Here is an 18,198-nt window from a genome sequence, read left to right as displayed (position 1 = left end):
CAGCAGTCACATCTGGTGTCTCTTCCGCTACCATGATGTGCGTATGTGTGCATTTGTAGATGTGTGTGTGTGTGTGTGTGTGTGTGTGTGTGTGTGTTGTACTGCATAACTGTCTAATATATGAAGTTTTTTTGCAACAGCATGAGCAAATATGTTGCGAGCATATGAACACTGTGTTAGAGCTACCTGATGTATAGTTTAATAAGCCTGCAATATAAATATTTTAAGGAATACACATTATTCTAAGCAGCACATAGAGCTTGTGGGCACTAATACTGGAGCAATACCAACAGGAATAACTATAATAAAGATATTTAATACATTCAGAGTCTTGTATGCTTATCATCAGCTAGGAAGTGTTTAAACCAGTTTGAGTTCATAACAATTGACATCAATTCTATCAATTCTAGCATTTCTTGAATGAAGTGTATGGTAATAATAACCATAATCATGATAATTATAATGATAATCATATTAATATGTGTTATTATTATTATTATTATTGTGTCAGCCAGTGTTAAAATATCTGTTAAGTATTTAGAGAAATCTGATTTAAAAAAATTCAAAACCTCAATTTGTTAAAAAGAATATACAGTATATATATATATATATATATACGGAAAATAATATACTAATGTCTTCACTTTGGTTTGTTTAGTTAAACATAAAAAATGATACAGTAAATATAGATACAATATACAAACAATAATGTAGATTTGTATTTCCAGGTGACACACACACACACACACACACACACACACACACACACACACACACACACACACAAACAAAGGCTGTAAGGCATACAACAATGATGCATTGACACAGAACGTGAGAAGCAGAATGTGTCAGTTAATATAATCGTCTGACAACAGTCAAACACTGTAGTCATTTGTAGCCCATGGTTCTTTTTCTGTTTTTTTCAACAGCAATTCAGGTATAGATAATATGAATGACTGATGGAGGATAATTTCAGATACACAACCTGAATGACCATGTCTAATAGAATAAACATAGACACTAGAACATATCATTGCCTCAGTGTAGTTCAAACCATGACAGAGCACATCAGCTGTGGCCATTGTTCTTATCCTTTTAAGAGATGTGATGATTTCTAAAGATCCTGCCAACTTGTGTCCAGTGATTGCTTAACAATAAAAGTACTGAGAAAAAGACAGAATAACTCTAATATCTTGTCTCTTACAGTGCAGGGGTCACTATTACCTACTTAGAAATGCTAAAAGGAAAGTGGCGAAATGAAAAGGAGTGAGACAAAGAAGATGCTGGATAGGGGGAAAGGAAAGAAAGAAGAAAGATGAGGCTGAAACGACAGAGTGGACAGAGCTATCCATAAAGAGACAGAGAAACATTACGACTGAGTGATTTTCTCAAAGATAATGCCACACACAGTCCCTCCAGCTGTCACAAAGCTCCTCATTGATGTTGTTTCCAGGTAAGTGTGTAATGCAGCGGTAAAATGAGAGCGTTGTACTTTCAAAGAAACTGACAACAATACTGACTGCAGAGTAAGTAGGGGCTAGATCATCTCTTCTACTTTGGTATTGTGTATGAATGGAATTCATTTTGTCACCATCTGCATGGGCGATGGATCGCATCCCTGCACCTTTCCAATGAAGCAGCCACTGAAGCGACTTGAACCAAACAGAATTGCATTGATAGAATGAGAGCAAGGTATGAACTGATCCATCATTGTCTGTTTTATGTCCCTGTCTTTCTCCATCTGTCTGCCTTCCTGTTTGTTGCTCTGTCAATGGAGAGTGTTCAGGTGACACATCAAACACCCTCTGGCACCCACGCTGGAGGTCTGCAGCTGACAGGTGGCAGGGGATGCCATTTTATATTTGCTGTATAAATGACAATTTGCAATGTTAGCAACAGAGTGTGACCAAGTCGGGCATGTGCCCTACAACTGCATACAGCCCAAGGCCAAAAGTATGTGGGCACCCGGACATTACAACTATACGTCATTGTTAAACATCCCATTCCAAAATGATGGGCATTAATCTGCAGCTGGAACAGCCTCCACTCTAACAGTAAGGCTCACCACACTACTTTAGAACCTGGCTGCAGGGATTTGCCCCCATTCAGCCACAGGAGCATTAGTGATCACTGATGTGGGGCGACTATGTGGACAGTGGTGCTGTCCACATACCTTTGGCCACGCCGTGTACATGGAGGTCTGTCAATTAAATCCCCAAAAATCTCTGAAGGAGTCCCATGTCATGTGCAGCCTCGAAGTTTTACAACCATGGTGCAAGTTTTCAAAGTGCATAACAAGTAGCCAGGGTTTGCAATACAAAATGTGATAAAAAAGACAGACTGTACACAACAACAACACTAGGAGAGAAGTCAATTTCAAAAAGGACTAAAACATCAAATAACAAAGTTTAAGATTATGTTGAGGTTTACCTTTGAAGTTTTGAACCAATACCCTTTTGGATTTTGGGTCATATTAGCATGACAACTTTACTGCGCTACTGATTGTAAAGACAAAGAACACTGAATGTCGTAGGACTATGTACTTGCGATACTGTGTGCGTGTGTGTTGTCTGTATAACAGCTAAGGTTATAATGTTAAGCTGCTTAGGGATGCCAAATGGATTAAGTGTTTTGTTGACACATAGTAAAGTAATCTGGTTAGCAAAGAGGAGATACACCCCTCTTCCTCTCTATCCGCCTGTCTGCTTCCATCCCCCTGTTCACCCTTTCCTTTGTTTTCTGCCATTTCCATCACATCGTGTCTTTCTCACTATCTCAGTTCATCCTTACATTGCCCTCTGCACACGCCATGAACACACACACTTTTAACACACATTTAGACTTTAAGAGATTGGGCAGGGGAGGTCAGCTAATATATTTGAAGCTTCTTAGTGTGGCACAAAACTAGACTCTGTCTGCTCCTCCATGTACAAATCCATAATGTGTTTGTAATGTATCCCTGTTGGTTGGTTCTCCTTTGAGTGTTTGAGTGCAGCACATCTTTTAAACACAATGTTACAATCGTGAAATAATCTACCCAGTTCTTTTGTTAATTCAAAATAAGCAAGACATGTAAAAGACATCACCCACTGTGTATCTGATGGCTTATTCAAGGATAGGCACACCTGCTTCAGTGTGTTTAGAACAGAACATGTAAATGTGTCTTCCTCTTTCTGTCCCCCTAGTTGAGATCACCGATATCAAGTAACTGGGCACGCAGCAGCTGGGCACCCATGGGTTCAGACACCACAAAAGTGTTTACGTCTGCCAGTGTGTGTGTGCGGGTTTGTGTGTGTGTGTCCACTGGGGAGCCAGCCAGACGTCTCTGGTCTAATATTTCCTCTCAGGAGAACAAATAATGCAGAGAGGCTTCTCCTTTTCCCTCTTCTGCCTTTATTCTCGACTTTCCCTGCCTCTCTTTTGAATGATTCCATCACCATTGAACTACTTTCCGTTTTCTTGTCCTCCTCCCTGATGTCTTCCTCTCTTCTCCCATTCTTCATGCCCCCCCCCCCCCCCCCCCCCTGTTATCTATTCTTCCTCCCGCTTCCTCTTGCAACAAAGCGGCAGATAGAATCACAGAAGTTGGGTTTAAGTTACTGTACACACACAAACGCGTGCACGAGCCCGCACACACACACTTTCTGCTGTGAACCAGGGTCAGTATCAAGGGACACAGCAACAATAGGTGTCTCAGCGGAGGCAATGTATCGTCTGCTGTTTACAGAGCAATAACTCGACTATCAGCCCCATTCAGAGAATGAAGAGAGGTGAAGGTGAGGAGGCTGCTCAGGGTCTCACCACATACTTTCACTCTCACAGGAGCCTCTCGCCACGGCTCAATAATGCATTGACCATGAAGAAGAACAGCTTATTTTGTGAATGTAAATCTATAGGGTTCAGTCTGTTTGGCTGTTTGGATGCTGACACTCAAGGCTGGATCAAGAACAAACTGATCTTTACAGGTTTGCAACAATGTATTCACACCAGGGCTCAGAGTACTTTCTCTCTGGTTTCAAGCACATGTTTTTGAACCTGAACCAAATTGTTTTTTTATTTATTGCTCCATTCAGTGTAATTGTTCTTCTTTCTCGGCTCTTCTGATAGACGGATCTGACCGAAATGTATTCATTTCATGTGGGTTTACAAATGAGCACATTTTGTGTTAGAATATGTTAGAATATAGTTTAACCTCACCGGTACGGTCATTTACATGGTCATTGCAACATTGTGAGCAGCTTCTAAGCAAAACTAATATTGAAACCTTTTTTATTATCTTTCTTTGGTCATGTCACATAATCAACAAGACTTGTTTGATGTATGATGTGAAGTAAATGATTGCTGGAAAGTCTGTCTTCATGCTTTTTGGCCACTCCAAGTAGGCCTACCGGTACTGTGTCGTGACTCGCTCATTGAAAAGTGGACATATTAATCAGGACATCCCCATCGGTTTGTGGACAGCAGTTTTGAACCCTCGAGTTCTGCATTTTGTCCGTCACCATCTTGTTTTTTGCGACAGAGCTGACACGAGAGGGTAGAGCTAATTACAACTAAACGCTGAATAAACTTAAACCTTACTATAATCCTCATTTACATTAGCTACATATATGAAATATTTTACCCATCCTTAGCATATTAGGAGCAGTGGGCTGCTGTGAAGTGCCCGAGGAGCGATTCGGGGTTCAAGGGGTTTTTGGGCTCAAGGACACTTTGGTACAGGACACGGTGCAGCCAGGGATCAAACCGCCGTCCTTGTGGTTACCAGACAGCCCCCTCTACCCCATGAGCCACGGCCGCCATGTTTTTAAGCGACCGCAATGTTACAATTAACTGCCAAGAAGTGAAAACATACTGTGAAAGGGTTAAAGTTCTGAGATGAAAACACAGACAACCCCCAGATCTGATTAGGTCATGGTAGCAACCTGTCAATCACAAGGTAGCCACGCCCAGAAGCATACCCTGCTTTATTATCTGTTTTAATTCTAAATGGACCATCATTTACTAAATTAACATCATGCTGTATTGAAGAAGACATCTGAGACCATAAACTCATGTTCACATAGTTTACTGAGGTCATAAATCAAGTGAGAAGTAGAGTCATCCAACCTTAAATGAGCCTGAACAGAGCTGCCAGCAGGTGGCTGGCAGTCATGACACACAAACTTGGTTTGGGTCTTGAGGAGTTGTAACATTGATTCACTCACAAATAAACTAGGCACCTTCATACTCCCCACCACGCTCTCTCTCTCTCTCTCAGACACTCACTAACGTTATGTCAGTACACTGGCGGAAACCCTGACAGAGTGTGTTAGCAGACACACAGCCGACAACCTCACAGCTAAACTTATGTGATGGAGACTTACTAGGGAAGTTTTTTGTATTTGTCTACAACAATACATGCAACATATTGGCTGCTAAGTCTCTGGCTGCTAAACATCAATAACATAACAAACATTTCCATCTGAAGTCCTGATGCCCATACTAGCAGTAGTGACGTGTGGTATAGTCTCTGGGTTTGTGTTTGACCAATCAGGGAAATTCAGTCCTTCAAACTTCAGCCTGATAGTTCCCCGGCCATCACAGAGCACTGAACTAAAGCGGCAAACTCTAAGGTTCCTGGAAAAGTCTTTGCAGTGGAAAGAGGCCAAGATAGCAACTTTGTTGATGAGCAATTCTATTCTGACTGATAGTGCTCGCGTAGATGTGAGGTTCTGGTAATGCCTATAGCAAAGGCCTCCAACTGTTGATTTAACCATTAACTATGGTTCGTTCATGTAAAGTCATTTTTTTAACCAAAGAACAGTATTTCTTTCTAGCACAATGTAATTCTGCTTTTGCCCAATACAGACCCACCAATTTCTTACTTTGAGAACGCATACACAGCGAGGTGCAGACCAGTATGAGCTCCAATGCCCTCAACAATAGAACAAGTGGCTCAACTCTTCTCCAGTCCTGAATGCTTTATCCACCAACCTGGACTAGCTTGCCGTCATCAGGGTTAATCCCTACCCCAATAATGACGAGCCACCGCTATCCCCACTGAAGGAACCGGTCTAAACCACAAGGGACCATGTGTTAGCAATTGACCACTTCAACTCCACACTTACACACACCCGAAAAAATGAGAGCTAGCACACCCACACACACACACCTGCATTTTAAAGAGTCAATTAGCCTTTGAAAACTTGACGACTACTCACTTTTAGAGATTGGAAGTGTATCCTCCAGAGCACTCACATCCACAGCATAATGCCATTTAATAAAAACATTATCAAACTTAATATAGGAAATATAGCGACTCAGCACTTTATCTCACTGTTAATTACAACACCACATCTCTTAATGAAAACCCACTGAGTGTGTGTGTTTGTCTAGCTTAATGGAAATACAGCAGATTTGTGTGTGTGTGTGTGTGTGTGTGTGTGTGTGTGTGAGCGTCTAAAATCAAAAACAAGTCCTTTATTAAATATGAAATTCACACCTGTTAAGGAAAATTACCTTGGGAATCTACACATGCACACATAAAAACACACACACTGTGCAGACAAAGAAGTACTTTACAAAGATATTTGCACACATTTCCTTGCTTAGATCTATGTGATGCACATAAACATGCAAACAGAAGGTCAAAAAAAAAATGCCGGCTCAGCTAAGTTGTGATCATTAATTAAATTAATTAGCAGGAGGTTGTTTCATGTTTTGCTGCCTCCCCCAATTCCCTCCACTGAAAAGGACACTGAGTCGGGGTGTACATCAACAGTTCGTATCAATATGAGAGATTTAATTCCATGATGTTTGAAACAATAACGGCTATTCACTGACTAATGGGCTATATTATATATTATATGCCGGGTTCAATGTCTAAAAAAATACTCCTAGAGTACTTTTTGTTCTTAAGAACAGAATTGATTAGTGTGCTTTAAAATGTGCTTCCAATTCACCAATGCACACACACACACACACACACACACACACACACACACACACACACACACACACACACACACACGCACACAAACTGATTGTCTGCCCTTCGGGACCAACTTGTGGTTCAGTGTCTTGCTCAAGGACACTCCACCATGTGGGGAGGAAGAGTCAGGGATCAAACCCCCAACTCTGCAATTAGTGGACAACCCACTCTACCTCCTGAGCCACTGCTGCCCCAAACACAAAGGAATACAATAGAAAAAACATAGACTCATGATAATATGTTTGTGGATAGATAGATAGATAGATAGAAGCTGGCACTGGAACATACTGCAATGAACTGTTTTGACCAACACTGAAATCATTAAAGCAAGAGCTCTATGATCAGAACATGCAGTACATCAATGATTATTTTTGCTTCCAATATTCTCAATATTTGTACAATTGTTCAAATGTTCCCTCAGTAACAAAACATTGGCATTAACTAACACTGCTGTAGAGATTCAGCGAGAGCAGAATATTCCCCCTCACAAACACACACACCACAACCTGCACACTCACAGCAGCACATGGAAGTTCCATCTCATGGCTGGTTTCTCTTTTTGTTAGAAAACATGGAGGGCAGGATTTATCAGTAATTGTACCAAGTGAAACATCTAATTTGTCTCATTAAATAAAGGAGAGTATGCACCAGTCCTGTCAAAAATGAGCATAATTCACTATCATATATGCATACTACCGAAGGACCATGATCAAGGCTGAAAGAAATTGAAATCTATCAGGCTGCCAAAATATAAAAGTGTTCCAGTGTGTACCTGAGAGGATGCTGTCAGTTAATAACGCACTAAATATGTATATTGTACCGCTCTTCGGTTGAAATAGCATCTATTAGGTGAGGAGTGGAGCGTAAAGAGGGAAAGAGAACCAGAAAGAGACAACAAGTTTCCATGCCGTCCTACCGTTGTCGCTGTCCGACTTGTTCTCATGCTCGGTGTCGGTAAGAGTCAGCACTGAGTTGGAGCGGCTGGACAGACAGGAACTCCTCCCTGACGATTTACCCAGACCCCCACGACCCCACAGCCGCATGGCACGCTCTGGTGACATCACAGCCTGACTGTCGGTGTCTATGTCCTGGGCCGTGCCAACTGAGAAGCCGCGGTGTGGGAGGCCCATCTCGGAGCAGAAGGCCAGGCCACGACGCGAAGGTGGCTCGCAGATTCCCAGCTGACGAAGACTGAAATGCTGACCTGAAGGAGAAACAGATGGAGATTTTAAAACTGTGAAAATGACATTTGAATATATTATTATACATACTGGTGACTAAAAGTGGCTGTTTCAGTTATGGCTAATTACTATAGATATTATGTATGATATGTACTCATGTTTTATAGCAACTTGATTACAAAATAAAAATCTGAAATGTAATGGACATGTACCTAAAATTGTTTATTTAAATATGAAGGCAAGTTAACACTCCCTTAGATTCACCCTTTAACACAAATATTTCATTCACACATGAGATCACCTCATAAAAAAACTTTGAAAAAAAATGATTCTACATTGTTAAAATATATTTTGAAAAGGTTCTTGTCTCATTTCATAGCTCATTTATACACAAAATAGTTCATTGTCTGGCTCTAAATTAAGTAGTGAAAAAGGTCACGTCTTTAACCAGCAATCAGTCAACAAAAGATATACAATCTTCAAAAAAACACAAATCCTCATATTTGTGAAGCTGGAACCAGATCATATTTGGCATTTTTGCTTAATAAATTACTTAAATGAATCAATTAGCAAAATCGCTCTGAATGATTTTCTGTTGCTCCACTAATGTGTGTAACTAACTGTGTCATACATTGTTGACCCTTTGGCCTAACCATCACAGTGTGTGATATGCAGCAGAGAAGTTTGCCAAGAGAAGAGAGAAGGATCTCAATTAAGAAAGGAAATCACACTGACAGCAGCTGCTACATGTACAGAGAGGCTGACTCATGCAGCAGCGAAGACCAAAAGCCTTGACCCTGATTATGGGGCTGAACTAACTGCAGCAATGCTTTTAGAAAGAGCTATCGTTTAAAATAAATCTCAAAACATTTTCAAAAGAAAATAGAAGCAGAAAGCCAGAAGACCAAGCAGACAGAGATGGTGAATACTTATTGACTCGATCCTTTAAATCCCATTTAGTCATTACAGGAGAAGAGACGGATTAGCAGAGTGATTTAAACTGTGAAGGTGGTGCAGCTCACAGTAGGATGTGCATCTTTAACACCACGCACTCCATCATTCATCAAAATGTATGTGGACTATATTGTAGCAATAATGACATTTCTATTTTTTATTGTTCTATTATTATTTGATTAGTTATTGAAGAGTGGCACCAGAGCTAGTAGTGGAGAGCGGGTGGTTGTCCTGGCATATGCTGACAATGTTTTTGTAATAATAAAAATAATAAAAACATGAACAGGATATAATAAATAATAAACCTTCAGCTGCTGCAAAATGAAACGATAACAAAAGAGGATTTAGGATAAAAAGGAATTGAATGAATGAATTAAAATAAATGTAGGTGTAATGATAAGTTATAAAACCTGCTAAGACTGGAATGGAATGACAAGGATATAGAAATAAAACATGAACTATAGCAATCATAAAACTAGATTTAAAAAATACTTTTTTATCTTATCTAAACTGTTCTTCCTGGCAACTGTATTTCCTCTTAAAGAACAGACGTTAGAGAAAATAGATTACATTGCAGTTGATTTTGTATAATCAATCAGGGAAGTCACAAGAATGAATTTACTGTACAAAATTAAAACAAGGCCCTGGTGCCACAGATCTGAGTTCAAAACTAAAGATAGCTTTCTGTAAAAACGATGCATCTGGTTTAAAAGGAAGGCGATGTGGATCAGTGAAGCCCTGAGATGGACCAAAGAAAAAAGGGCCGTACCATATTACAACCCTGTGTATCTCATCACTCATGTTACACATTATTGATTGGATGATGAATGATACTTCTTCCTTTTTAACATCTCAAATAATTATTATTATAAGTGTGAATCCCTCCACTATTCAAATAGTGGTTTCATGACAAGCCTCTGAATATGACAGAATTAATTAAATTAATTAATTGATGCTGGTTATTAATGGGAGGCCTTTATCTAATTTTCATCTACTTCCACAAAAATATGTATATTCATACACATGATAAACTATCATCCCAGGAATAAATGGGGAGTTGTTTATATGTTGTTTATGTGATGAAAGATACAAATACAAATGTCATTTGTCAAATCTATACACACACATTCACACATATATATGAAAATATAATATAATTTACATATAAAATACTTCGCATCATAATGGCATATCGTAATGAGGGAGGCTCAATGAATGCAGGGCTGTAGGCCTTTTTGTAATTACATCTCTCGCAACATTTTTTGTCACAGTTCCCCCCCAAAACAAAAGGAACAGTAATAATTGGTGTTTAAATAGGGTTCTCTTTCTTCCTTTAAAACAATGCTCCTTTAATAATGGAAAACATGCAAACTGGGTAAAGTAGTTCATGAGTGGATTAAACATTAAGAATACTTTTTACATTAAATTGAATAAGTCAACAGGAGTAACTCTTTCACATCAACTGGAAATAGGCTGAAATCTGATTCAAATAACACTCGTAATAATCCTTTAAAATATAAATGAAAAGAAGACAAACAAATCATCTGTAAAATCTCAGTATGTGCCTCTTCATCTTTAATCAGCAAATGAAAAGGGAAATTATCAAAGCTTTCCATAATTAATGGCACAACACGAGATAACAAGTGCTGCCGTTCAATTAAAAGTTATATTAATTTTAAATGAGCTCCAATTAGGCCAGCAGTGAAAATGAAGTAGATAAGATGATTGAGTAATTATATTTTTTTCATTTCTCAAATATTGACGGTGTGTTAATTGGAGCTGGAGATGAATGAGTGAGCTCTGTGGAGAAGCTTTTTTTTGTGTCACTTTCAGTGGTTCATTATACTGTAGCTTTTATCCCACATATATTTTTACGTACATCATTTCAACAGAACTCTCCACTCAACCATCTGACTTGCATCCATCCATACTTAAACCATTAATGTGTTCAGAAACTTTCACAAATCTGTAAACTAATACAAAAACAAACACCAAGCAAATTAGGATTTGCACAGGATTGATAATACCCCCCCCCAGAAAAATATAAAAATAAAAACAGAGAGGCAATTTACATAACCTTTCAAGGTGCTGATGGCAAGGCTACCAACAGAACACTTATTCTGAGTCTTGTTGCTTGAAGTCTCACCTTGTCTGTTATAATCATCCTGTTCACGGTGAACCATGTCCTTGTAACCCTTGGTCGTCCCGTACAGTAACCTGTCAACAACCAAGGACACATGTTGTCAGTTGTGTTCCTATAATAAAGGATAGTCCTTCTGAATGAATCCAGTGAAAGTCACTGTGCAGCTTTGTTTTGTCCTTTTGTTGGGTTCAGGTACACAATCAGTTACATTTACCATTCGGCATCAAACAGGACAGGGTGTGTGGTTGTAAAACAATACAGTAAACACAGGGCCGAGTCTGATTTGTCTCTACAGAGAGTGCTAATCATCAATAACAGTACATACATTGCATATGAACCTGTTTGTATGGAAGGTAATAAGGAACACATATAAAGATAAGGGGCAGAATTGAAATGTTAACTTCAAATTAACATCATCTTCAAAACACATCATTTTAGTCGATTTATTTTTCAAGAATCCAAGGAAGTGGCATACACATTTGTTTTGTCTGTCTGCTGTTGTGATGTATAAAGCATGTGCTCCACTGAGTTCTGCTGGATATTCAAGGGTTGTTGTTAAAACATAGCACTCTGGTAAGATTGATTTTCATTCACTGAGAATAAAGCACATCTAATGTGGCTCAATCCTTGTCTGCTGTCTGCAATGGTCTGTTCAATATAGTAAACAGACATGGAAATGTAAAAACCTCAGTAGGAGTAATTGTTTCGATCCTCCCTTGTGAAAAAAAACTGAAGCTATCAGCTCTCCTCTGGAATTATCGGAAGAGATGTGACTCTACCAAACCATCTGTGGCTCATATCATACTTGTAAATATGTGTTTTAGTCTCAAGAGAAGACGTTTGTGTTTTACTGGGGGTGGGCGATATGACCATGATGCAGTGGTGGTATTATATCAAGGTATTACCAATATCAAAACATGATTCTACCTCTTTTCACTCTATTGGCAAAGTAAGGGGACATGTCCTTAAGAGTGAAAAACATATATTATATACATATATATATATATATATAAAGCACGGATGTGTTTATTGAATGAAAATGTGGTATAGGCCTGCATCAGAGTGAGGTTTCGGGCCACATATTTCGGTCTGAACTCAACCTGAGTCCCAGAGAGTAGTAACCGAGCCCGACCCGAACCAGACAGCCATTCTGTTTTCTACTATGTCTGAACTGAGACAGCCCCGACGCACTCCGAGCACCAGAGCGCACTCCCAGTTCTAACCTGGTCTGGTCTTGGTGCTGGTCGAAGGCCTTGAGTGTTTCACTGGAGGAGTAGGACTTCTGAGTGGGGACCCGAAGTCCCTGGGAGCCGATAGCACAGTCTTCACTGTCCCCTGATGAACCTAGAAGACATAGATACACACCCATGAGCAGACACACATATATAGGCACAAAATCACACATGCACTTAAAAGCAAACACCTAAACATCCTCAAAAACATTGTGAAGACATTGCTGCCCAGCCTCTAGACTGTGGCTGGGTTATATTATTTACAGTTTCCTTTTCTGTTCAATGTATACTCATAGACATATACATCCAGTGTTAAGAAGCGCTAAGGGGGAACACATGTCACTCATGTTGAGTTTACTGTGCATTATAATTATTTGGGTTTCAGAATGTTTTGGAGCAATATATCAATACAGCCACAGTCATTATTCACTGATTTTCCCAGTGTCTATGCGAGCAGGTACACGCTCTTCTGACGTCTGAACTTTTTATTTATAACAGCAGATGATTTATTTGTGGAGGAGACAGTTTCCACTGGCTGCAAGTAAGATGATTCTCACCTCCTTCATCTGGTCTGCAACACAAAATATAATTCTGTCCGAAGTGCAGTGAAAGCCTGAAAGCCAATATTCTGTGGCTCCTGGGGATCAGCTCCAAAGCTGCAGGTTGCTCTATGGAGGACTGCTTTCTCAGCAGCTGGACTAAGTAGAGCCTCGGGCCAGTTGGAGAAATCACCCAGAACCTTTCTCATGTACTACACACGGAATATCTACTTCTGCCTTCTGGGAAGCACTGCTAGGAATTCACATGTATTTGTTGGCCCCATAACTTTCTTAACACATAACCCCCCCCACACCGCCCCTTCACACATACTTGACAATGATCTACATGGTGCTTGCAGTGTTGATTTTCTATAGAATGTGTTTTCCTTTTGAAACAATCGTTAGTCTAATTTCCGTAGTTTTGGTCACGTCCTCTGTCAGAGTGATGTAGCAAGAAATGACACTTTGGACCATCAGGCAGGTTTAAAAAAAAAAAAAAGATAATAGTTAAGGGCAGATTATCTCTATTTGCCTAATAACAAGTTAAAACCAAAAATGAATGCACTCATAATGTTGGTAATAATCTCTCACTGCAAAGGAAATCTGAAACGGGGAGGTGGTCTGTAAACTGTGATGAATGTTAACAGCTGAAGGTTGAAGTAATATTCTCAGTTTTCTTTTTGTTTGTCCAACCTGGTATGTAAGTATTACTGATAGCAATGATGGACATGACTAAGGCTACATCCACACTACTACATTTTCGAGTTTTAAAACAAAAATGATCAGCATCGTTTTCGAGATGATCTCCGTCCAGACTAAAACGCCTGAAAACGAATATCACGTGACTCTCCACGTACACTGGGCATGCGCATGGGTGTCGATGTAAACAGGAAGTAGATTGGTTGCTTAGTTTAAAGAATACGACAGAGTAATAAAGTAGTCTTTAATAATGAAAGGTCGTGTTTGATACTTAAGATCTTCTCTAAAATCTTCCTCTATGAACTCAAACAGACATTTCGTAGAAAGTTTTAGAAGTTTTATTTTTCAGACTTAGTTACAGCGCTGCGGGTCTTGTTCTCTCTCTCTCTCACATATCAAATTTACTTTAAAATTAACACGTACACATTAAAGTTTACTAGATTATGGGTCCATAAATGTGGTCAACACACGTCTCTCACTCGTTTCCTCGGTTTTGTTGTTGTCTGTTCTCACTCGTAGCTCTGCTGGTGTCTGAAGTCTCTGTCGTACTGGACAACAATCAAAGCCCTCCGTTTTGTGTCCGTCCTCCTCAAAGCCGCTAACAGTGACTTCAGACGTCCGCTCCGTAGCGCTGATAACGCCGCTGGACACGCTGCTCACTAATCACTCCATTAACAGCTGCTTCCTCCGCAGAAATACAGACTTTAACTGAACAACAGCTGCTAGTAAAGACAACAAGATCAGCAACACCTGTAATCAGTTGTCCATGTTGAATTAACCTCGTAGTCGATCGATTATTAATGTTGTTGTTTATGATTTTCCGGGAACCGGTCACGTGATAGGGGCGTGACGAATCAGGGAAGGACACATCGTGACTGCTAAGAACAAATCAAGTAGAGAACGCGGGTGTGGACGTCATCGTTTCTAAACATATCCGTTTTCGACCGTCCACACGAAGACGTAACCCCGGAGTTTTCAAACTTATCCATCCTCCGGAGCGTTTTCAAACTTCTCTGTTTTCAGTGCTCGAAAACGCCGGCATAGTGTGGACGCTCAGTGTAAACGTTCCAAAACATATGCGTTTCCAAATGGAAACCTCTGTTGTAATGAAAATGATAGACTTGGATAAACACTCGTCAATGGGCGACTCTTAGGAAAATCATAGCTGCAGTAGATAGCTTAGTCTTAACTGGAAGCTTTAATATAAAAGAGTAGATGTGTTGATCCCTAAATGTGAGGCCAGCAACGGATCTCTGAAGACTGAGCCACTGACCGACTCAGGTAATGAATGAATGTAGAAACACATGAATGGGTGACTGAGCTGAGTGAGCTATCTCACCAGTGTACGGCCCCTCCTTGTCCTTGCGGCTCTTGGTGAGTGAGCAGTATGGACGTCGCTCTTTCACTTCCATAGTGCTTCTGCTTGTGCTGCTGGCAAACATACAGGCATGCTGCTGTACAGCTGCAGAGACAGAGAGACAGACAGAGAGTCAGGGTTGTTGGACTGAACCTGCAAACACACACACACACACACATAGACAAAGGAGTAATCAATGACAAAGTGAGAACAACAACGAGGCCATTACATTTTAATTTAAACTGACATCAGTGCACTGTAATCAACGACAACTACTACAGCAACAGTGTATACAGTATGTGCTCCTGTGGTGACTTGATTAAAACATCACCATCTACACTGTGTGTATTTCTCTGTGAGCAGCAGCACGCTCAGCTGTTTTGCTCATTCCTATTGGTAAACATGGATACCAAAGAGACACATTCTGCGAGCCGTGCACGTACAGTGTGTTCATACAAGGCTTCACACAAATACAAAAATGCATAGAGGTTAATTCATATTATACAAACATCCATTTGCGGGATTTGCCATTTTGTTTGATCAGACATCATGCAGACATTCACATGTAATGTCATTTGTCTCTATTTATTTTGTTCATCAATGGATTGTTCATTATCCCCGCCAGGAGATTATGTATTCAGTTGTGTGTGTGTGTGTATCTGTGTTGCCTGTCCACTGCTAATCGTGAATATCCTACTATTCAAGGTTGTACCCAAAGTTTGTTTGTCGTCTCCAAAACTATTTCTTCACATCTACAGAAAAAATAGTTCATAATGTGAATGCATGTCACTTGATTATGCCATCTGGCATTTAAGGTATGTAAACAAAAACCTTGGAGTGTAGTGGAGAGGCAGCACATCCCTGTTCCCTTTGGTTGTATAATACAACACCTAGCAGTAATAGAGGTGGCCTGAATACATATTAAGTCAAAAGAAATGGCTGACAAGAGGCAAACAGATGCACTTCTCAATTAATGAATTGATTGTTTAAGTAGTCTATTTAGCAGAAATGGCCACCATTCTCTTGCTGTATTGATGATTAGCTTTTTTCCCTCTTTTTCATATCACAGTAAATCGTATCTCTTTGGGCATTGGACTGTTTGACAGACAAAGAGACCAACATTTTGAAAATGTGATGGGAACTTTCCTTTTTTTTCTCACTTTTAATAGACTAAACAATTTAAGGATTTATATATAAAAAATTGCAGCTTTTACTTAATTACTGTACTATGACAGGAGTGAAAAATGCCCATGTAGGCAGTTCAGGAACACACCTGGTGGCTGTTTTAGCCAAAAGACGTCAAGAGCAAAAGCATTTCAAATATCAAATTCATGTAAGTGCAGTGTTACTTCAAGTGAAGTGCTACAGTGAAGTGACAATTAATCTACATTCATAAGGAGTATACTATATATATCTACTGTATTTATATCTACATTTACATACATGGACATGGACAGATACCTACATTAGGCCATGACATTAGCCTGAGAAGAAGAGTCGATAAGTTTGAACCGCGATAGTTTTGTCTCGTCTAGGGATTGCTGATTGTCAGTTTATGAATTGAGTGACCAGGCCTTCTGGTTTTTGTGCCACTCTTTATGCTGAGTTATAAGTAATGAGGTAGAATTGATGCTGCGATGGGACAGTAAGCTGATGGGATGGATCCACAGGCTGTCAGCAGTTCTTTGAGTAATGTGTGCCTCTTTGGATATCGAGTCGCCAGCTGCTGTCACTGGGGAGTTTTACAGTGAGAGCTTAACATGTGCCTTGGTAGCTTCTTAAACACATAGAAATAAGTGCTGGCGTTCAAAATGGGTCTGGCTTTCATGCTTTGATGGATAGGTGGACAGAGAATAGAGGGTGAGAGCACACACATGAACCCAAAGGAGAAGAGGAGGTAGACACATGGCAACACCAGCGATAACACAGCTTATAAAAGCCAGGTGTGATAAAATGTACGGCAATACTCATTTTGACTTTCTTGAGACAATACTTAATTCAGACAGAGATAAGAAAGTCAAAGGACTGAGTGAGAAGAGGGTTAGTTTTCAAGAAGAGACATGAAGAGAAGCTGGGAGGGGGGGGGGAGTAAAGACAGCCAGTCGTGGTCAGACAGCTTTATAAACCTTCAACTTAATCTGAGACACTGAGCCTTAAATCCCCTACCCTCTGGACCTGGATGCATGCATGTGTGTATGTGTGTTTGTTTGTGTGCTTGTGTCATGATGCACTTTGCTGTCCGGACTACTTGGTTTATGCATTCTATTCTGCTTCAAACTACATCTGGTATCTGCCAGAATTAATGTCTTTTTGTATCATCTTATCTTTGATGACAGCAGGACAAGAAGGACTATCGCTGTTCTGAAGTACAAGCGACCCAAGTCATTCATTTACCATACCTGTTTCTCTCCATTCAGAGTAACACACCTGAGTTAGCTTACAAAGGGATTGAACCCTAAACATTGGAGCCACCACTTCACCTCACCGACACGCCTTTGGACTGCAGAGAATCAGCAGGAAGCCCGCTCAAACATAACAAGATCAGGCAAAGTAAAAAGAAACGCTCACCATCGAGCCACTATGGGGCCAAGTCCTAATGAGATACATGATATTCATACATTAACTGCTGATCTGCATCGGGGTGGATAATCATGGTGTGCCATGCCGTGATCAGGGGCTGTGTTGGCGGGGGGCCCCTGAATGATTCAGAGGAACAGGAGGCGCTGTATGTATTCATTCGTACAGAGCTGTTGTTTAGCGGTTTCCTTCTCCTCACAAACCAACCTTAACAGTGGAGTTTTGTTTCATGCATACCATAATATAGAATGCATTTTGATGTTACTAAATGAAGCTTAAGCGCAAGTTCCGTCAGGAAGACACTCATTCATAATCTCTGTCTCTCCTCTCCTTGTAATTACTCTATCAGCTGATTGGGGGCGTGCACTGTTAAGTAACCAACCAGATTCTGCACACGCTTTCCTTAAGCCAATCACATCGTTGCTGTCAAACTTTAAATAGTGTTCTCCTCTCTGCTGCTGTCAGTTGTCATTTCAGCTTTAATTAAGCAGATGCGACCCTCCTCCACCCCAGTCCCCTCCAGTCAGCATCACAGTCATGCTCCTG

General features: G+C 40.2%; 1 protein-coding gene across 6 annotated transcripts in view; it reads right to left on the bottom strand.

Annotated features, from left to right (window-relative positions):
• tenm3 (teneurin transmembrane protein 3) overlaps positions 1 to 15,130 on the bottom strand; it is a 223,563-nt gene extending 208,433 nt beyond the window's left edge. For 3 of the 6 annotated variants that reach the window (XM_076091074.1, XM_076091076.1, XM_076091077.1), the window contains exons 1-4: positions 15,058 to 15,130; positions 12,472 to 12,592; positions 11,252 to 11,322; positions 7,887 to 8,174 (exon numbers count right to left, since the gene is read on the bottom strand). In XM_076091074.1, coding sequence (XP_075947189.1) covers positions 7,887 to 8,174; positions 11,252 to 11,322; positions 12,472 to 12,592; positions 15,058 to 15,130 — 553 coding nt within the window. The remainder of the gene's footprint in view (positions 1 to 7,886; positions 8,175 to 11,251; positions 11,323 to 12,471; positions 12,593 to 15,057) is intronic. The other 3 variants (XM_076091078.1, XM_076091079.1, XM_076091075.1) reach the window with 2 other exon arrangements.
• Between the last annotated feature and the right edge of the window lie 3,068 nt (positions 15,131 to 18,198).

Source organism: Anarhichas minor, unplaced genomic scaffold (assembly GCF_050575085.1).
Source record: "Anarhichas minor isolate MPS153535 unplaced genomic scaffold, ASM5057508v1 ptg000014l, whole genome shotgun sequence".
Lineage (NCBI taxonomy): Eukaryota > Metazoa > Chordata > Actinopteri > Perciformes > Anarhichadidae > Anarhichas > Anarhichas minor.
This window is presented reverse-complemented; position numbering and strand designations above follow the sequence as displayed.